The 21,882-nt window shown below is 46.6% G+C and overlaps 1 protein-coding gene across 1 annotated transcript; it reads right to left on the minus strand.

The window, feature by feature from the left end:
* Positions 1 to 587: 587 nt before the first annotated feature.
* pxdc1b (PX domain containing 1b) lies at positions 588 to 21,305 on the minus strand. The gene is made up of 5 exons (XM_084325654.1): positions 20,493 to 21,305; positions 6,716 to 6,807; positions 5,813 to 5,930; positions 3,536 to 3,644; positions 588 to 1,688 (listed from the first exon to the last, which is right to left on the minus strand). The coding sequence occupies exons 1-5, from the start codon at positions 20,746 to 20,748 to the stop codon at positions 1,568 to 1,570; spliced, it is 696 nt and encodes a 231-aa protein (XP_084181780.1). The 5' UTR covers positions 20,749 to 21,305; the 3' UTR covers positions 588 to 1,567.
* Between the last annotated feature and the right edge of the window lie 577 nt (positions 21,306 to 21,882).

Raw genomic sequence — 21,882 nt, forward strand, 5'->3', positions numbered from 1 at the left:
ATCACATTTACAGTTTTGCATTCTAGAGCACAACTGTCGAAATTAACACAAGTGTGAATCCGGTCGGGCTTCCTTGCAGTTGTCGTACAGATATTTCCCTGTACTTCAGACAAAGCGGCAAGATGTGAACACACGCTTGGAGCATTCGAGACATGCGTGGTGCCCCTGCAGAGTTCCCATGGCATCTTTAATGGCGCTACAATGAATAATATTTTGCAGAATACCCTCTTTTTTGTGGAAACACATGTACAAAAATAACATGAATTTCAAGCTAGTGTCTGACAACAATTGCCCTATATAATTGTTCACACAGCATGTTTTATTTTAATAAAGAGAGGACTTGTTCTTCCCTCCAGTGAGGGTTTGCGCAGTAAACTCCCACACACTCACTCAGTCTATAGTCAGCTGTCAGCTCAGTGAACCACCTCACAGGCGGTCTTATGCCACTATGACCCAAATATGGCCTCACTTGACCAGGACAACAGAGCTTTCTTTTTCTCACATATTTCTCACTCATCAGATGGCAAGCACAGAATTGAGCGATGATTCAGCGATTCCCATCATTCCCAACACAATTAATAAGGCCCTAATGTTTAAAAAACGTATGCATTTGTTTTTATAAGCATAATACTTCAATCTCAAACATATTAATATCCAAAGTTATCATCCAGACAATGGCTTTGCGGAAGAAGGAAGAATCAACATTTTCCCATCAACAAAACAAATCCTTCAAATGCCAAGAAGACATGATTAGATGTTCACTCTTTGCGGGTGGTGGTTCTCGTAACAGTGCAATGATGACATTTAAATTATACTATATTTCCTCTTTTTTATGATACTGTGTTATTTCAGTGGCTCGGAAAACAGTCAATGAACAGGGAATGCATGGCTTGGTTATGTAGTGATCGCAATACAAACACGGCAGAAATCAAGCTACTGCTAACGTCATAGTCACACGCAACATGTTTCTTCACTCTTGGGTTATATCAATAATATAAATTTAAAACAAGGTATGAGCAAGATTTTCAGGCCAAAGAAAGGAAAAGAGAAGAAAACTCTTAAGTATAAGGCTGGTAAAACACAGAAAAGGTTAGAACTGCATCATCATAACCCAAGCTTTGTGGCACAGTACAGTCCCAGAGACAAAAATACATCAGAATAGTAGCATTGTGTGCACATACTGTAGGGGGGGGGGGGGGGGGAGTTAGCCAGACAATAGCCAGTCCCATTACAATCCCAGTTTGTCTCAAGACATTGGCGTTAAGGGTGATGGCGAGGCACACTGGTGACATCACAGACAGTGCCAGAGGGCACAAGATGCCGGCGGCATGAATATTGCATTCTTTCAGATTCTTTATTATGTGTCCGTACAACTTCACAATCTGCTCTCCCATCTGCCAGGGACACGCAGCCACCATGGAAAACGCTACGCTAAGCAGCAGAAGCAGTACACTGGCGTGTGCAGCAGCTAGCCTCCTCGGCGAGGTTCCGTTTCACACACAGCATGTGTTCCTCGTCGACGGCGTCGGACTATCCCGCAGACCAGCAGCAGACGCTTGGAAGCTCCTCAATCCAGGATGTCCGTTTCGAAGGGAACCAGGTGGTAATAGGACAGGTTGGTGACATAGGCTTCTGTATCCTCGTCGCACAGGTCTTCCACTGGCAAGAAATCTGTCCCGTCCTCATACCTGGACACGGGGAGAAACGTATTTAAAACAGGGTGAACTGGCGTAGTCCAGCCAAAGCCATCAAAACAGTGTAGTACACTTGTTTGCAGCTGTACTAAAAATCAATCCAAATCACTTGGGAGTGTGAATGTGATCACCAGAAAGTACTCGGCCTCCACTGTCTTTTAACTGTGAATGAACACAATACTCAAACTTACCATCTTTAGATAATGAAGTTTGAAAACATTGTTCCTCTAAAAACGTCAAAAGGAGTTACATGGTTTTTCGTCTGGGGTCCTCAATTAGACCAAAGGCAATTTTTTTTTTTTTTTTTTAATCTTTTTCCCCCTCCTTTTTCCCCAGATTTTCTCCCATCCCAATGTTAGTCGTTATGCCAATTCCCAATCCCCTTCCTGGTCGCTGCGCACTTACCCCCCACAGTCGGTCTGGGAGAGTGGAGGCTATCACGTGCTTCCTCCAACACACGTCTAGCCAATCAACCGCTTCTTTTCACCTGGCAGCGCGGACTCTCACTGAGAGGGTGTAACGTGTAGAAGGATCACACTACCCCCCTTAGATCCTATCCGCGCTGAGCAGGCGTCCGGACCGAACTGTAGGAGTCGCTGTTTACAACGACCCGGACCCACCCCTCCAGCTTTCCCACCCTCTAATACTGCCAATTGTATTAGTGTGAACGGCCAGCCAAGCTGGTGACAACGCCGGGAGCTGGATTCGAACAGGCGAATCCAGCGTCTCCGGCGTTGGTGACGAATGCAATCTCTGCTACGCCACCTGACCGCCCAGGCCAATTTCTTTTTATTAGCCCAAAGACTATAAAGTATAAGGGCTTTTTAATAGAAATATTACACACACACACATGTAAGGGTGATGAAATAGTTTGTTTAGCAACATTAAGTATTAAGTGTTATTGTTCCCTCTTCTTGCTTCCACCACACACCCAGGGAAGGAAGAGGTGCAGAGTCACTTCCTGAGGGCGGGGACCCTGGGAGAGTAAGCACTCAAGGAATTTCACTCCCATTCAAAAACAAATCCGCTGAAGGTCTCCGCGCAGAACAGACAAAATATCTGAGAGCTCTTTTTTCTATTTGATCATTTGGTATGATACGATTTGAATGACTCTTGTTTATTCCCCTTCATACAGCAATGTGGAAAATTTTGCCTGTATAGTAAAGGTGACTGGGGGGTGCATTCCAAAGATTAAAAAAAAGCGCCCCCTCTTCCTTCCTCGTTTCCTCCGTGACCCGGAAACTGAAAAATTGCCGCCAACTTTAAGGCCGCTTCAAAGCCGTATAGGAAGCGCACAGAGGAAGCCTGAGGTGTCCTCGCTCGTCTCCTGCAGCGGAGGATACATATGTGTCCTCATGTGGAAATGTTTTTCGAGGATCTCCACATTTCAAAATGGCGTGCGAGTGGACATGCACGTTCCGTTTCTTTGAACACGCTTGTTTCCTACGCCTCTTCTCCCCACGTCTCTTCCTCGTCTTGCCCGTTGACGTTCCACTCAGGAACCGAGGATGAGATGCGAGGAAGAGATGCAAGCATTTATGAACCCTCAGTCACTCAGCGTAATCAACACGCCTGATTAAAGCCCTATCCAGCTCTAAACATCATCAGTCTGTCTGTAATTAAATCCTTTTGGGGGCAGGGATAGTGTGGATCTTTCTTTCTTTTAAGAGTAGAGACCCTCACATTTATGGAAAATGTATGCATATTAAAAGTAATAAGATCATTTAAGCAAAGTGGTCACTATGACAATGGGTAGAGCATGAATGGTAATAGACTGAAATAGAATTATGTGTTTCAGCAGCCAACAAGTAATTTTTTTTTTAAAAGGTCATGATACTCACTGATCAACAGAGTCAGTAGAGGAGGGTCTCTCTTTGTCCTGGGGCAGGTTCTCATCAAACACGATGGTCTCCGTATTCGCCAGACAGAATCCGTTTGAGCGCATGATCTCTAAAAAAGATGCCATCGGTTAAATCAAAGTCACATCAACGTTTTAACTCACAAAGACATAAAGGGAGGTCATATAATGATTGTAGAGGTTTGGGTGGCTCCATCGTGGTCTTTCAGAGGAGGAGTACAGTGTGCCACTGTCCGATACACTTAGCCTGACTGATTTGCCCAGCTGCTCTGCCTGTGCGAGGGAGGGTTTAATCGGTCACTTCAGGAATGCACCAATACCAATTTTTCTCTGCAGATACGGACACTGAGGCCTGAACTTTCAGTATTATAGAGCTCCGATCTGATCCATTACTTTATAAGTTTTAGTTTTGGGTCATTGGACAAAAATGTATTGAGATGTAATACATTTTTCACAGCATGCTACACATGGCTCTTGTGTACAGTATGTGTAAGATATAGTATAAGAGATGTTGGTTCATTCTAAAGTCTCGGGTACAGGCATGGGTATTTTACTAAAGTAATTCTACACAAGGACAGGAAGGACTGTTGTATCCCTAGCCTGATGTAACCCAGTAGGGCTGCATGATTAATAAAAAAAAAACGCGATCTCGATTCATAGACCTATGCGATCTCATTTCAAAATTATGACAATTTATTTTATTTAAAAAATATGTTTTATATATAGCCTATATATTTCTTTTTACTTTATTTTTTTAAATGATGACGAAAAATAAGAATCATGTGAGAATCATGATCTCAATTCTTAGAGAGAAAAATCGTGATTCACATTTTAACAAGAATCATGCAGCCCTATAACCCAGATATGTAGAAGGAGGATGATGGGGAGGAGACAGTAGCCCAGTAAACACAGAAGGAGGAGGATGGGGAGGAGACAGGGAGAAGGAGAAGGATCGGGAGGCGTCTATGCTTTTACCAATGCGTTCGTGTTTCCGGGTTCCCGTTTTGCGCTCTGATTGGCCACTGACCTACGCTAGTACGCCCCCTCGCTATGAGCGTAGCAGGACGCTAGTGGGCTAGTCGCTAAAATATATATCGTTTTATATATAATTGTACCAACACAGATATTAGGCAGTACACACATTGTCCTGCAATACATGTACAGTGAATGCACAGCTACATTCGCCATATATTTCTATCGCTGCTGCGGTCTACAGTGAAATGCAATATTATTATTATTATTATTATTATTATTATTATTATTATTATTATTATTATTATTATTATTATTATTATTATTATTATTGTAAAGATTATCATTACAAAGGCGGCTAGGTGGTGTAGTGGTCTAAGGCACTCGCCACCAATGTGGAGACGCTAGGATTCGCGTGTTCGAATCCAGCTCTCCACATTGTTTTTCAGTTTGGCTGGTCGTCCGCAGTAATACACATTGGCCGTATTACGGGGAGGGAAAACTGAAGGGTGGGGATCGAACGTTGTGAACAAGCGACTCCTACAAGTCGGTTGGTGCGCCTGCGCAGTAGAATCAGGAAGTGTCGGGGGCAGCGTGAGCCTCCCACGCGTTACTCCTCGACACTGAGAGGTCGAGCTGCGCAGGTGAAAAGATGCGACTGCTGTTACCTCAAGTACCGGAGGGGACTTGTGCTATGTATGACTTAGTCCACATTGCAGCCGGCTTGTGGGAGGCAAGAAACAGCGTTCGTGACAGGGGAGGGTTGAATTGGATGATACGAAATTGGGATGGGAGAAAATATAGAAAAATGGGAGAAAAAGTGGATAAAAAAAAAAGATTATCATTACAATCGCAGCCACCTGGAGAGGCAATGTTACAAGTGTACAAGGGTTGTGTGCAAAGAGCACAGCCTCTCAATTTGCACAACGTGCACAAAATAATAATAATTGTAATGATAATCTTTACAATAATAATAATAATATTGCATTTCACTGTAGACCGCAGCAGCGATAGAAATATATGGCGAATGTAGCTGTGCATTCACTGTACATGTATTGCAGGACAATGTGTGTACTGCCTAATATCTGTGTTGGTACAATTATATATGAAACGATATATATTTTAGCGACTAGCCCACTAGCGTCCTGCTATGCTCATAGAGAGGGGGGCGTACTAGCGTAGGTCAGTGGCCAATCAGAGCGCAAAATGGGAACCCGGAAACACGAACGCGTTGGTAAAAGCATAGACGCGATCGGGAGGAGACACGGCGGTCACACGATGAGCCTACCGGATATCTTGCTGGGACTCTGGAAACAAGGCTGGATTCTGTGGACTTTGTCGTTTCTTAGCACCTGGTCCAGTGGTGACCGCTCAAAGAATGTCAACATCACCTCTGACCTAGAATACTGTGGAGTAAAGTGTCTGAGTCTACAGGTCTACAGAGGAAGTGGCTGGTTCCTTGTCTGTGTATGTAACACACTCTAGTAGCTACATATCACAGATAGAGCAAATTAACAAGAGAGTGAAATGAACTTAAGATCCCCCAGGGACGGTATGTCATGTCATTTAACTGGACTTACTCAGAAGCATTCTGTATTATCTAAACATAAAATCCGGGCCACTTAACACCCCGAAGTTGTTGAAATGGTTGAAATGTTGAATTGAATGTGACTTTGAGTGAAAATAACAAGATTAACATTCTAATCAACCAGAAAGTAGACAGACTCTCTGTTGAAGTTTTGACAAGTTAGACCATTTTCAACAACCATTTTTGACAAATAAGTAGCCCGGATTATAAAACGAATGAAACCAATTTACATGACATACCATCTCCCGACTCCCGCATGGGATCTTAAGTTCATCTCACTGTATGTTCAGTTGCCCGGCTGTGATATGTAGTTGGCAGAGCGTAGCATGACATATCCAGCCAGGGGCCTATAATAGCAGAAGTAGCATGTAATATTACCACAAAACACAACAATGTATCTGTGCATTTGCCATGCAGCATGTTGTAATGAACTGAAGTCAGGTGCAGGTTTCCCCGTGCACCAGTCAGCCAAGTGAGGGAAATCAAGTGAGATGTCTGGACTTAACGAGGTCTCAGACATCCGTCTAACCTGCTACCTCCATATGTTTCCATGCACAGTGTCCATGTCGATAAGATACAGAGGGTGAGGGTTGAATGACTAACCTTCCATGGCATGTTGATAGCATTCTTCAGCAGCCGCTCCACCTCATTCAGTTTCACCTCGATGTCGTTTGCCTCTTTGATTTTTACCAATCCTGAAGAAGAAGAAAAAAAGAAAAGATTGGCATTCAAAGCACCAATCTAGTTAAAGGGAAATTCTACTCTTTGTATTTTGCGAGTAGAATGAGCGCACAGCCAGCACTGTACATATCATCAGGCCAGATATATTAACCTGAACTGCTGTGCATGATCCAACTTCCGGACTGGTCAAGCACGACTAGAAGAGCTCTTATGGTCAATTTCACTGTTTCATACATCGCGGTCTCTCGTTCAACCCAACTCTGCCCAGCTCTGTGATTTAGCATTGCTTAAAGAAGCAATATGAACTGCAATATGAATCATGAAACTGTACCATAGTCTAGAGCAGGTTAAAAACAAACAAACAAAATAATAAGACATTATCACTGGAAATAAAAGTGATACTGACTTGGCAACAGACTAATTTAGCACAAGGTATATCCAAATGATATACACCAGCACAGAATCTGAGGGCTTTTGTTTACTAAGAAAGTGTCCCAACAGGTGAACACAGAGTGAGCCGTATCTCACATCCGTATCTGTGCATCAGCAGAACAAAGAGCACTATGACCTTTGCATCCAACTACCCAACAGTCTTATCCATCAACAGACCGGGACACAAGAAAGGCTGGACTGGGTTGAATTAAACCCTGTACTGTGTGAAAGGTTGCTGTAAATGCTAGTGAAAAGGTGCCGATCTATTGCCCTTTTATTAACAATACCCCTCTGACAATATCTTCAGAATAAGCGATGCGACCGATTTTCTAAACTGGCGACGTAGTTCTGAAGGTTTCTGAAGGCGGTACAGAGGGAAAAATCCAAAGAGAAATATTTGCGATTGGCCAGTTGACACTGGAACTGAAAACAATACTGGTCTGTCCACATGACCTATTAGTCACTGAATCCTCCTTTAGAGTCATGCTCAGGGGTGCAGTCGTAATATCAGAACTGCCTGTACGCTGTTTAAATGACGCCACGTGCATACATGTTCCCTCCCGTGCGCACAGAACAGATGATTATTATGCATAAATAGTAGGAAACATGTTTGTATAGGAAATTACTAGTTTTAGTTTAGTTTTTGTAAATATTGCCTTGAAATAGAGAAGCTGAAAAAGGTAGCAGGATGTAGCCTTCAATATATAAAGAAATTATATTGTCAACATATGGTTGAAAAACAAACAATGTTTTAAATGTAATTGTAGATACAATATTGTAGTTACAATTTCTTTAATTGAATTAACTCAAACTAGAAAAGTAAATACAAACTAAATTAACAATGTAACTTAGTTTACAGAAGGACAGTTTCCTTCTGAAGCACAACTTAATGCCTCATCCTTCCAGTCAGGACCATTTGTCACATAGTGAGAGCTCCACAGATCAAGCAAACCCCCACAGGGCTTGTATTTTGGTTTTGCACTTCTCGTTCTTTGTTATGTTATTGGTGTAACTGAGGGGTACAATTCCCTGACTGTATTAATCAAGTATGGTATCATTAAACCACTACCGTCTTATGTACATTACTGGCCATACCGTACACAAGTATATCAGATGAGAACACTTCCACAATGAAACGGTTTCCACACAAATACTTGTTTAGAATATTTATTACAGCAAGAATAGGATATATAACAATACTTAGATGCGCTTATAAGGCAAAGAATGTGCGTAGGCAAGTCAATATGAATATTAGGAATTATATCTCTGGTACTCTGGGGAGATAGCTGGAAAGGGGGGTACTACCGGTTGTAAGCCAGCAGGGGGAGGCAATGCTCTATGCAAAGTGAATGGGTTCCACAGGGACTTCAACAAGCCCTGCTCGGGGGGCGATCTTACTCCCTGGAGCAGCGGATGAAAACGGCAGCTGTAATCCCAGGGTGCGCGCCGCACAGGTGAAGCCGTGGAGTCTCTCCTTGAGACGGGCTCGAGTGATGTCCTCACGGTAGATCCCACACAGCAGCAGGGTAGACGGTTCTCTGCTCCAGCAGCCACAGTCAAAGCAATGAAGAATAATAATAATCCTGCCGGAAAGGGCTCTGCTGTCGCCGGGGAGATCCTCCGGTGCGCGTGGTTCACAGTTGAACTTGACGTTACTATCCTATTAGCACGCGGCAATAAGTGCTCTATGTAGACGCACAATTACTCACTCCACGTGGTCTTTGACTCGTAATGAAGGCTTTTACTAGCAAGGAGCGAACGATACGTTGAACAAACGTATTAGGATAACACGACTCTATTTTGGGGCAATACGAGCCCTACTGCACCGCACGTTGCATAGTGGGTGAGACGTCACTTGGGTAACTGAACAAGACTGAACTCCAACTCGAACTGAAAAGGCGAACTAACTCAGTATTCACCTACGCCATATTTATATGTACGGGGAATAATCAAGTGCCAGCCTGCTCACTGTCTCGTAGCCCTGGGCAGAAGCGGGCATGTTGAGACAAGTCCTGTCGGTAGCTTTCAAGTCGGCTCTAGGGGCACGGCACTGGCGCTGGTGGCACGCCATCCAATAGGAGAATGAAATATTATGGGCTATAGTAGGCTAAAGGGATATTCCGTGTATATGTACAAAGAATATACAAGGGATATCAAACGATATACAAATATTATGCAATATATATCAATCAATAAATATATATATTCGGTTTAATCTGACCCTTTGTAACAGCCGCCCCCTAATTAGTCCCACCTAATTAGCTAAGCAGAGACAGATTAACCGCACTGTCCACTACTCAATGTCTGTTGTGAGGGGTCGGGCAGTTCACAAAGTCAGGGGTCATGGTCGTCATTAAGCGAGTCGGGGAGCCTTGGCGACTCTATCAGCCTCGCCACGGGTCGGTTGTAGGTCCGCCCTTGGCCGAGCACTTCTGCCACTCTGACCTTTCCGTCGGCACCAGTGGTCACTTGGCTTACGCGGCCGGCCGGCCACGCAGCTCGGGGTAGTGACTGGTCTATGGTCATGATGACTGGACGGGATGAAGGGGGGCTTAGGAGGGAGCGGGCCTGAGACTGCTTTGATCTGTGCTTGGCTGTGCCTCCTCCTCCTCCGTCTGTTTCTCTTGTTTGCTCTGTACCCCGTCTGAGGAGAGGCCGGTCCCGGCCGCCCCGTCAAGGAGTCGCTTGGGGTGCTGGGTCCGAGGTCAGCTACGTCTGAAGCGCAGCTGAGGGGGGTGGAGTTCCGAACTCCCTCTGGTGCCCACGGTTCTCTCACGGGCCTCTCGCTTAATGTCAATAGCCTCTGCTGTACGGGGGAGAGGCCGGTGTCGCTCGCCTCTGTGTGTAGGCAGCGTGTAGACGTGGGTTGACTGTCAAGTCCGTAGAGGGGGCCCTGGAGCGTCCATCCCAGTCGGGTCTGAACCGCGACTGGGCATCCTTTGGGTCCGACGTGGGCCGCCTCAATTGGGAGAATGAGGTCCGCGTGGTCGGAGCCGATGAGCAGGGTCGGTGTGGCGCCGTCGATAAGCGGTATAGGTAGTTGACGTAGGTGCACATACTTAGCCATCAGCTGTGGGATGGGGTAGGTGTACTGAGACAGGCCTATGTCGTGGCTGGTGAAGACGTTAGTTATACTATACTGCTTCTCGGGCTGGTCCACCGCTGCTATCTTGAAGGAGACCTTTTCGCCCTTTATGGTCTTCTGGTCCCTTCTGATGGTGCGTATGGTCATTGTATCTTTGACACCTCGCAGGCCCAACTGGGCTGCTGCGGAAGCGAGGAGGAGAGTCTTTTCAGACCCATCGTCCAGGACGGCGTAAGTGTCCAGGACCTTGTCCTCGTAGCTCAGGAGCACTCTGACCACTTTGAGGAGCACTCAGGGGGTCCCGCTATGCTGGTCAATGTGGAGCACTCCTGTGTGTGGTGACGTGGAATCTATATGGTGCGAGTCGCACCGTGGCTCCCAGTGTCTGCCGTAGCAGTCGGGACACCAGGGAGCGGTCTGGTGGAACTTTGGTGCTGGTGCCACCGCCTCGGCATGGTACATTACCGCGACGGGCCCACTCTGTTGTCCTGGCTGACGCCTGTTGATGTCATGCAGGACCTCCAAGTGGGTGCCACCGCACCTGCTGCACTTCTTTTTCAGGCGGCACTCAGCTGCTAGGTGGCTGCGCGCGCAGCGGAAGCAGCGGCGGTGGTCCTTGGTCCACTGACTCACCTCGTCCGTGGTCAGCTTCCCGAAGGTGTCGCATTGGTACAGCCGATGTTCTCCCTCACAGTACTGGCACTCAATCTTCCACTGGTCCTCTTTCGTCGAGGGGGTGTTGTGGTTCTTGTGTGGTACTGATTCGGCTTGGTGCATAACGGTCACCAACCGGCGGTTATCCGTTTGTCCCCGAGGTCCGAGTCTTGGGCTTGGTCCACTCCATACGAACGTGTCGAGTCGTAGGCTACTGACCTCCCTGGCGAGGAACTCAGATAGGTCTAGGAGGGATGCCTCTGGACCGTTGGGGTCGCGGTAGTCTCTCTGCCGCCTGAAGCGCTCTTGTCGGGCGGGAGGGAGCTTCTCTAATATCCTCTCTACGTTGGAGTTAGCGTACAGTTCGTAGATACCCTTTTCCTTTTGGGACCCCAGCATCCCTACCAGAGACTGTACCTTGATAGACAGGTCATCTAATGCTCTGTTGTCTCTGGCTGGGGGGAGACGGTCAATGTCTCTTATCTCCTGTATCACATAGTCCCATACGCGTCCATAACGTTGGTCGAGTGCTGCTAGAGCCGCTGTGTATGGGGTAGTAGAGTTGGCATAGGCCAGCGCTATATTGTGCGCTCGGGGCACCTTGAGGTGCTTCAATAGGGTCGCATACTTGTGGCGTTCATCAGCTACATCAACCATCATTGTCTCTAAGCACATCCGTAGCTCCGTGTACTGTGCTCGGTTCTCATGGGTGAAGTCTGGAAACGTCGGTGTGCCAAGGTACGATGCCATGGATGACTGGCACATCGGTGAGCGTTGGGGAAGAGGCCTCCTAGGCGAGTCTCCTCTTGCGTGTCGTCTTGGGCTGGTACTTGGTGGGTACCGAAGGTCGGGTACCCAGGTGCTGTTCCTCGGGGCTGACGGTGCGTCAAACTCACCCGTGAGTGGAGTCGGGGGTTTGTAGCGCAGGGCCTCGGGGCTAACTTCTGGGCTGTACTGGACCTCCTGGTCCAGAGTACGTTGCTGCTGGTCGGGGCTGTACTGGGCCTCCTGGGCCAGAGTACGTTGCTGCTGGTCGGCTTGACATTCCTCCTCTTCCTCCTCCTCTCCCTCTGCTAGGATCTGGAGTCTTCTGTTCAGTCTCTCGGCGTGGTCCGGTTCTTCCCGGTTGCTGGGTCTCGTATGGACCGGCCGGGGAGGGGGTTCGGAGACGTGGACAGGATCCTCCTGTTGGCGGGGTCCCGGGTCGCTTCGTCGGGTAGGGGAATGTGTCCTAGACCCATGTCTTGACGATCTCTGAGAGCTCCGTGCGGAGTGAGGGGGTGTCGCCATGGCAACCAGTTTGTCCATCAGCTTCGCCTGCAGCCGGTCGCGCTCTGCCTCGCGCTGGGCATGGGCTGCGTCGCGCGCTGCTTCGCGCTGGGCATTGGCGGCGTCGCGCTGCGCATTGGCGCTGGCCTGGGCGGCGTCGCGCTGTGCGTTGGCGGCGTCGCGCTGGGCATTTGCGACGTCGCGCTGTGCATTGGCGGCGGCGTGCTGTGCATCGGCGCGGCTTCTCTCAATGTTCTCTTCTGTCTGGAGGCGTCTGGTCTCCAGTCTTATGCGGTCGTCTTCACTCCTTTGTTGCGCCTGGAAGCGCTCTCGCTCGCCTGCAAAATGTTCGCGTTCGCGCGTCTGTTGCGCTTGAAGTCGATCGCGTTCGGTGGAGGCTGCCAGGGTGGCGATGAGTGCTTGCGCCAGCATCTTGTCCGCCGCGCTGGGGGAAGACGCCGTTCGGGGCGATCGGCTCCCGGCAGTACTTGTTGGAGACCCGTTCTCCTGTTGCGTACCGAGGAGATCCATCTCCTGGGTGCGCGTCTCTTCTTGTGGTGGGTCGGGTTCCATCCCGGGAGGGCTTTCTTTATCCTGGAGCGCTCCGGGGACTACCTCGTCGGCGTTGTCGGGGGATAAAGTCGTGTCAGTTCCCTCCTGGTCCCCACCGTGAGCTTGGTCAGTTACATTAGAACCCACTAGGGCCTCTGTTGGCGGGGTAGCCTGGTTGATAGGGTCGGACATAATTTTACTATCCGCTTTAGTTATTTTATCCGTATTTAATTTCCCTTTAAAGCTAGGTATTGGACTGACAGCGTATGCCTCTAGATAGGGAGGTGGCTGCCGTCTGCGCTGCGGGCGATCTAGCTTAGGAGAACCGTTTGTGGAGTGTTCGTCATCGGCCATGTCAATATTAATATTATATTAATATTACGCTAATTATTATCCGGCTCGAAGGACCAATTGTAACTGAGGGGTACAATTCCCTGACTGTATTAATCAAGTATGGTATCATTAAACCACTACCGTCTTATGTACATTACTGGCCATACCGTACACAAGTATATCAGATGAGAACACTTGAACACAATGAAACGGTTTCCACACAAATACTCGTTTAGAATATTTATTACAGCAAGAATAGGATATATAACAATACTTAGATGCGCTTATAAGGCAAAGAATGTGCGTAGGCAAGTCAATATGAATATTAGGAATTATATCTCTGGTACTCTGGGGAGATAGCTGGAAAGGGGGGTACTACCGGTTGTAAGCCAGCAGGGGGAGGCAATGCTCTATGCAAAGTCAATGGGTTCCACAGGGACTTCAACAAGCCCTGCTCGGGGGGCGATCTTACTCCCTGGAGCAGCGGATGAAAACGGCAGCTGTAATCCCAGGGTGCGCGCCGCACAGGTGAAGCCATGGAGTCTCTCCTTGAGACGGGCTCGAGTGATGTCCTCACGGTAGATCCCACACAGCAGCGGGGTAGACGGTTCTCTGCTCCAGCAGCCACAGTCAAAGCAATGAAGAATAATAATAATCCTGCCGGAAAGGGCTCTGCTGTCGCCGGGGAGATCCTCCGGTGCGCGTGGTTCACAGTTGAACTTGACGTTACTATCCTATTAGCACGCGGCAATAAGTGCTCTATGTAGACGCACAATTACTCACTCCACGTGGTCTTTGACTCGTAATGAAGGCTTTTACTAGCAAGGAGCGAACGATACGTTGAACAAACGTATTAGGATAACACGACTCTATTTTGGGGCAATACGAGCCCTACTGCACCGCACGTTGCATAGTGGGTGAGACGTCACTTGGGTAACTGAACAAGACTGAACTCCAACTCGAACTGAAAAGGCGAACTAACTCAGTATTCACCTACGCCATATTTATATGTACGGGGAATAATCAAGTGCCAGCCTGCTCACTGTCTCGTAGCCCTGGGCAGAAGCGGGCATGTTGAGACAAGTCCTGTCGGTAGCTTTCAAGTCGGCTCTAGGGGCACGGCACTGGCGCTGGTGGCACGCCATCCAATAGGAGAATGAAATATTATGGGCTATAGTAGGCTAAAGGGATATTCCGTGTATATGTACAAAGAATATACAAGGGATATCAAACGATATACAAATATTATGCAATATATATCAATCAATAAATATATATATTCGGTTTAATCTGACCCTTTGTAACAATTGGTATCCTATTATTATAGGTCTATAGGTGATAGATAAGTGCCGGTACTTGGCGCACGGCGCGACGAAGTCGAGTGAAAGTTGTGAACGCATTTTTGTGTGCGCGTGCACATCCGTGCGCGTACTTCTGCTCAGAAAAAACTGCTGGGACGGCGTGGTACCGCGTGGGACCACCACTGCATCACTGGTCATGCTGATGAAGGGTTGTGGTGAGGAGGATGATGATGATGATGACCAAGATTGTAACCACAAAAAAAAATTGCCAGCTGTCATGTGGCGATAATAGCACGGCGAGGCGGCACTCTGCCAACGTTACATTGTTGTCATCCGTTCATAATGGCCCCCAGTGATGACATCATGCCCCAAGGGTTGAGAAGAGGGATTAGGTCATCGAATCATCACTAGACAACATCCTGTGAAAGTCCCGCCCGGGCCGCACCCCGTGCAAGACGGCCTCGAGACTTCTGCTCTTGCATTCGGGAGATATCAAGTCACACCGAACTGGTGGAAATATTCTCTGAGAGTGCGCCATAGCCAACGGCAAATCGAATTATGTCTGAGCGTTAGAGGTTTAATGTGGTGTTCTATCATAGCATTATAACTTACTGTACATGTGTGCTTCGGGACACATCGGCTTGCCATCTAAAAGGTTACGGACCCCGCACTAACGACAGAGCCTAAAGGAACTACAAATAAACGCCACACATGCAAGGCAGTCAACATCTCAAATGGAAACAAAACATGACAAACTGACTGTCCTCAGAAACTTAGTTCATCCCCCACCCACACTGGCTAGACGTGTCCCCTTTACACCCACACTGGCTAGACGTGTCCCCTTTACACCCACACTGGCTAGACGTGTCCCCTTTACACGGGCCACTATGCAGGACTTCTTCTTTGACACAGAAACATAAGCAGCCTGAGCTCTACCATAGTACACCACAATATAATTTATGTAGAGAGGACAACCTTGTGTGCATTGTGTTGTCTTCTCTGATTATCTATATTTGGGAGTTTATAGGCAATCCATGGGGACAGATAGTGCATCTGAAAGGTAGGTTATAAAACCAAAAGCAGCTGCGTCTTTTTTTCCTTCCAGGCACCCTAAGTGTATTTCCTCTAGTTACATTTTTATTTATTTATTTTTTAATAAAAGTCTATTTCCTGACCGGACTTCCTGGCCAAAGTTGCCCTCCTGCAGAAAGCCATTATGCCAACATGCTGTGCGTCCGGCGTCCGCTCCATGTGAGATAATTAGTAGGGCCCCTAATTGGTCAAATTGTCCTCTCCTAGACTCCTACCAACCATTCCCTCATGTGCAGTGACAGATAGGCCTGTAGCTGAAATGTATTTTAGCGGGCATGGTGTGTCGGCAGTCTGTTTAAAGTCTCCAGACTGTTAGTCACACTGCAGCACGTCAACAAGAAGCTTCAGACGGCGTTGCAGCTGCAAGGCCATAAGAGAATGAGAACTAATATTGGGAGGGGTGCACGCACATGAGCTCACCAATTCAACATGCATGTGCCCTTCCAAGCATCACGTGTCAGTGTGTTCTGAGCCTTTCAAAGTAAAGGTGCTATAGAGTGTTTGGTCAGTAACATGGGTCTCTCAGTCCCTCCACTCTGCAGTAAACACTAAATACACTTTAGAGAGAACTCCACAATGCAAAAAATATCTAGGGTTCTCCTGATTGGATAAAGTGGGAAGGGATACCAGGAAATGTATTGTGTGTTTACTGCAGAGCAGGAGGGACTGGGAGACCCATGTTATTGACCAAACACTCTGTATCAGTTATGGCTGTTGGATTGTACAGCTATTTAACATGTACTTTATCACACAAAAAAAATACCACTTACAGTACAGCACCTTTAACTCATTCTGCGCCATCGCTTAATGCGCCAGAGGGCGCTATTACGCCAGGGTTACTGTTCCATACCATCGTTGTAAAGGCCTACCTCGCCTGAGCACCTAAACCCCGCCCGCACGGCTCGGATCGTCCCAGAAAAGAAACTACACCATTTCCAATGGAGTGCAATACCAGCTGGAAGGCGTAGGCGCAGACCCATTCCCAATGATAACATCAGGCTGGATGGATGAAAACGAATAGATATAGCTAATAAAAGAAATAACGATTAAAACTCGAGTTTTCTCGTGATTGGCGCTGAACGGTTGGCAAGTTAACCCGACTTTTCTCGTGGCTGGCGTAGAATGAGTTAACACTGAGGTTGTAGTTAGTTATACAGTACATCTTTTATTTCTGGTCGATAAGTGCATGTAATTACCTAGTATTTTTTCTTCTTCATATTTTCACCTATTTTGTTGTGTCGACAGCATAGGAAGGAACTAACAGGTACGAGCTCAAATTAAATTGAAGTAGTAAGTCGTAGACAATAGGAAGCAGCACGCAGCCTCCAAGTCATCCTCAAACACACTATCTCAACAGTCATCAGACACAATAATCTCGCAATTTCACAGCCTCCCCCCGGTACCAGATCTGATAAGCCTATGTAAGCAGCATGACACCTTGTTATCGCCTAACCGCTAATCTCTCACCGGTTTCATCAACACACGCTATATCTCTCTCATGCCTCTTCAGCCTACAGCTACAGAAACACAACATCAAACTCCATAAGGTGGCCAGCGGCCCAGCGTATATATGTCATTTAACACAGATACTTTACCCTATGTACTGTATATACACCTGTATCAGTGTTATCTGTGTCTGTATTCCTGGGTGGTACAGTAGGCTACTTCTTCTAACTGACTCATAGGGAATCTGAGTGATCACTGGTCTGTGTCCACTCTTGGACCATGCATGAGGCAGAAGTGTTGTGGCAAAGCCTTCACAGACCACTTCACAGACCACAACAGCTAAATATAGGAGCCCCAGTCTCGCTGTCCAACCCCAGCCCTGTGTGTGACCCTCACCTCTCTCTCTCGCTCTCTCTATGACATAATCAGTCTGAAAGTTCTGTAAGTCTTCCCTTGTTGCCTAGGGTAATGCACAGAAACAGGAAAACATGAGCAAGGCCGCAGTAGTCTGGGGGAGGGGGGGGGGGGGCACTGGCAGGGCTGCTTCTTTAGCAGGGCTTCTAATCTGAGTGGCAATTAGAAAACATGTAAATTAAATATTGAGCTGAGGTGAGAAATAAAGAATGCACATCAGGCGTCATGGGAACAATTATGTGAGCAATCAATGGCGTATAATCGAACCCATCCCAACCTCCCCTTTTAAAGTAGCACTGAGTAGATGTCTGTATATCGGTGATCATCTCGCCGACTCTTTCACCCTCTCGCCGTTGCGATCAGGATGTAGGAAAACATAAGACATTATTATCTATGAGTCTCGGGAGGTCGGATGCATCTCTTCCCACAATGCACTCTCGTCCGCACGGCAGAGGCGGAGAGAATCCTGTTGTCAGCAACATAACAACGTTATTTCGGAGCATGGGAAGGAAGCAAAAGCCTTCCAGTCTGCACTAAAGGGGGGTGTTTCCAAAACACGGTTTATGGGCTGAGTGGGCAAGGCTAGCAGAGAGGTGCTGCAGAGGCTGTATACAGGGGTGATCACAGACGCTGCACACCCCGGGACTAGTGCCAAGCTCCTTGGCAGTGGTCGCGTCAGTGCCGGGGTATAATACAGTGAAAGACATCCAACCCCCTAGGGGCTGCAGGGGCATGTGGGCTGCAAGTGGCGCACAACATAATCCACTGAAAAAGCACCGCTTTACTAATCACTGCAGAATTTTGGACCGGACGGAACTGTTGACAAGAGCAGGAGAGGTCATAATAACAAAACAACACATTTCCCCGGCGACTACGCTTTTTTTGTAGAAAGTAAATATGATGAAAGGGTCACTCCTATAAAACAATGCTGGTTTGTGAGGATTTGTGGTCGCTCAAATAGGATAGGATTAGCCTATAGTGCATTACAGAAACCTCTCGTTTACCTAACATTAGGACATGGCCAAATAAGGCCTCTAAAGGGGGAGCCACAACTCAGTTCTACTCGGACCATCTTTAAAAAATTATTATGATGTAATAAGATATGTTATTCTGTATTAACAGGGGGACATCACACATCTGTGACTGGCATGTGATGCAGTCTTAAATGTGAGTAACTAATAATGTTATTTTAACAATTGACCAAACAAAGTGAAGCATGCTGTAGGCTACCTTTATATAGGCTATGGGTGAAATCAGACATTATAGATTGATTAGCTTTATTGTCATATCATATTTGAAAATATGATAATAAGAAACACCATATAGCATGTTGTTTGGATCAGTTCAGTGCAGTGCAAGGGTCAGCTATGCGATCATCCTCAAATTGAGTTTAATTATTAAGCTGTCTAAACAAAAGGACATAGGTAATGTTTTGTTTCTGTCGATTCAACACTTTCATTAATCCATCATGTTACCTGTTAAATGTGCTGGAAGAGACGTCAGTGATCCCATTGTGTAAGCTATTATATAGATATTTATTTTAAGTCTTAACCTGCGCCCCCAAAAGTGGCCTTTTTTGTTTTCATTTTTGAGGACTGCATACTTTTTTTGCAAACCAAAACAACATACTTTATACTTATAACACATGCATGAGCCTGGTCTCTTTTGAAAGATGACATTCTGAAGTTTCTGATTCCAGAAATATAATTCAATTTTTAGTGCTAACGTAATAGAGTAACATAGGTCTGAACTTGAGTTGTAGAAAAACTTGTTACTCAAGTTTTTCTGTATTAGTAGTCCAGAGGTAGTATTTCCCCAGAATGCCTGGAGGCTTATAAATCCATACGGACCCATAGCCTGAAGCCTTATGTAGTATACATGTCCAAATTTCATAAAGATCCATTCAGAAATGAGTGATTAGGAGTGATTTTGGTAAACTGTGTACAAAAGAAAAACTGAGTTTTCTCATAGACTTTAATTCATTCAGCTATTTTTCTCGTCCTGTTTTCGCTCGTTAGTTTTTCACCAGATCCCTGATTCATACATCCCCAGGTGGGGTATCATTGGAAAGCCACACTCATTGGCTACAACCCTCCACAATCATTTTATTTTTTTATCCACTTTTTCTCCTCTTTTTCTATTTTTCTCCCATCCCAATTCCACTGTGCCAATTCTCCCCTCCCGTCTTGAACGTTGCTCGTATATGCCCCCCACTGGCCGGTTGTAGGGAGGATAGAAGCCTTGCATCACGTGTCCCCTCCGATACACGAGGAGGCAGTCTGTCACATCTTTTCACCTGCCAGTGCGGACTCTCATTGGCGAGGTGTAACGTGTGGGAGGCTCACACTACCCCCGCCATTTCCTGTCTCTGCTGTGCAGGCGTCCCCAACCGACATGTAGGAGTTGCTGTCCACAACGTCCAGATTACCACCCATCGACTTCCACCCGTTAACTCTGTCAATTGAGTTAGTATGACGGCTGGCCCAAGCCGGAGGCAACGCCGACAGCCGGAGCCGAACCCGGTGTCTCTTGCGTTGGTGACAAGCGCAATGTCCGCTGCGGCACCCAGCCGCCCTCCTCCACAATCATTTTCGAGATCGGATCTAGATTGAGGGAACTAGAGACCCAAGAGTCGGGAGTGGTATTTTGCACAATACCGTGTACTTTGCACAAGCCTCAAATACTGCATGTAACTCGAGAACCGCTGAACGGATTTTGTCGGATGTTGTCGCTATCGACAGGCAACAAATAAGCCTTCAATTCAATTTTATATTGTATTACAAAATATGCACACCCGAGCCACTAGGGGTCGCCAAAGTTCCGGTGGGCAAATCGTCCTAAAAAGGGCCCACGTGTGATTGATTGATTAATTGAAAACTTTATTAACAGATTGCAGAATGGGTACAGTACAGTACAGCTCAATACATACAATTGTTAAGGGGATGCAGACCAGAGAAAGACTTTCGTCTTGTTTACATCAGGGTTCCCCATTTTCAATTCATCATATCATGGGCTCCAGCAAGGTTTAAAGCTAAAATGAATGATTAAATGCGAATTTCATTATTATCAACTGCCTGCCCACTGTTATTGATTTTCAGAGAACAGGGCCTGGCCTACCAACCTTCTATGAGTGGAGACTTGGAGAGGACTCTTCTGTCCTCCGGGAAGGATTCCACTAGTCTTTTAAACAACCTCCTCAAATCTGAATAACTCCGATGCAAGTATAAAATGTTCCTGTCGGACCACTCGGTTCGGATCTCAAAGAACTCCTCTTCTTCTCCGCGTTGGCTGATGATGAGTCGCCGGATTCCGTTCACCCAACAATCCTTTACGAACATGTTGACCAGGGACGTCCCTTCGAACACAGCCGATGCCATTCCTCGGTCAGTCCAGCATTCTGCGGCAGGCCGGCGGGATACGGCGCTGGGCGGCTGGAAAGTCAATTAAGTCCGATCCGGACCGGAGGACGCGCAGAAATCGTCAACTTGTTGCAAAATGCTGACGGTCCGGACAAAAGACAACTTCAATCACTTTTATTCTCAACGATTCGGCCACAGTGGATCAGCAGTAGGCTAGTAGGTCATTATGACCACAGGGCAGGCGTCATCTCTCAAACGTGGCATTTGACAGCGCGGAGAAGTATTGTGCAACAAGAGGAATTCTCTGGAAAATGTCAGGCTCACCCCGTGTGGTCGATCATCATGACGACACGATTGTGAAGTTTGGTGGCGGAGTTGACTGGTTATTATTGTTCACATATCTTCGTCACATTCTGGTAGAAAGAAAAACAAATCCTTGCCTCCAAACAGATACGACGTAGATTGCTAGATTATAATTATACTGTTATCTGTATTATTTAGATGTAAATCCATGAAATTGTAGCCTATACTGTCCGCCTACATACAGCTTTCCAAGTCGCGGCTGGCCAGCTCACACTACTGTATGGTCTGACCGTCTGAGGGAAACGGGTTCCTCCCTTTGCAGAAGTTGATTCTCTCCCTCCCCTCTCCTCGTCGTCAGTGTGGGTATGTATGGCAGTATTATGCGAAGAATGCAACAGGGCAGAGAGGGTCGCTTGTCCAGGCACCACCTTCTTTCAACTTTGTTCAATTTATTTACTTTGGGGCAAAAATATTTCACACAATCTTGAACATGTTCAACCCATTTGCTGATAAATAAAGACATTGGCATCAATGAGGTTCGCTATACCCCCCCCCTCTCTCTTTCTCTCTTTCTCTTCCAAAATGTTTCTAAGATAAGGATTTAACCCCCCTCATAACATCCACTGATACAACTTTTGACTCCACTATAAAAGCTGCATTCTAAATGGGCCAAGAAGACAGTAAGCTGTAGGAATTCAGACAAGTACATTTTTATATATAAAAAATAGAACATTTATTTCTGTTTCCATGGCCATAGAAAATGATCAGTTTATCATCAGAGACACACGAGCGTCTGACCAGAAAGTGACCAAGAGGTCTGGTCAGACTTAACATTAAATACATGATTTA

The sequence above is a fragment of the Notolepis coatsorum genome, assembly GCF_963971535.1.
Source record: "Notolepis coatsorum genome assembly, chromosome: 12".
NCBI classification, from domain to species: domain Eukaryota; kingdom Metazoa; phylum Chordata; class Actinopteri; order Aulopiformes; family Paralepididae; genus Notolepis; species Notolepis coatsorum.

Excerpts from the sequence above, each read along its gene's own strand:
- pxdc1b (XM_084325654.1), bottom strand. The coding sequence starts at position 20,748 with ATGGCATCGGCTGTGTTCGAAGGGACGTCCCTGGTCAACATGTTCGTA. Across the intron at positions 6,808-20,492 it reads CAAGTCTCCACTCATAGAAG|GATTGGTAAAAATCAAAGAG; the intron begins GTTGGTAGGCCA and ends CTTCTTCTTCAG. Across the intron at positions 3,645-5,812 it reads GAGTCCCAGCAAGATATCCG|AGATCATGCGCTCAAACGGA; the intron begins GTAGGCTCATCG and ends CATCTTTTTTAG.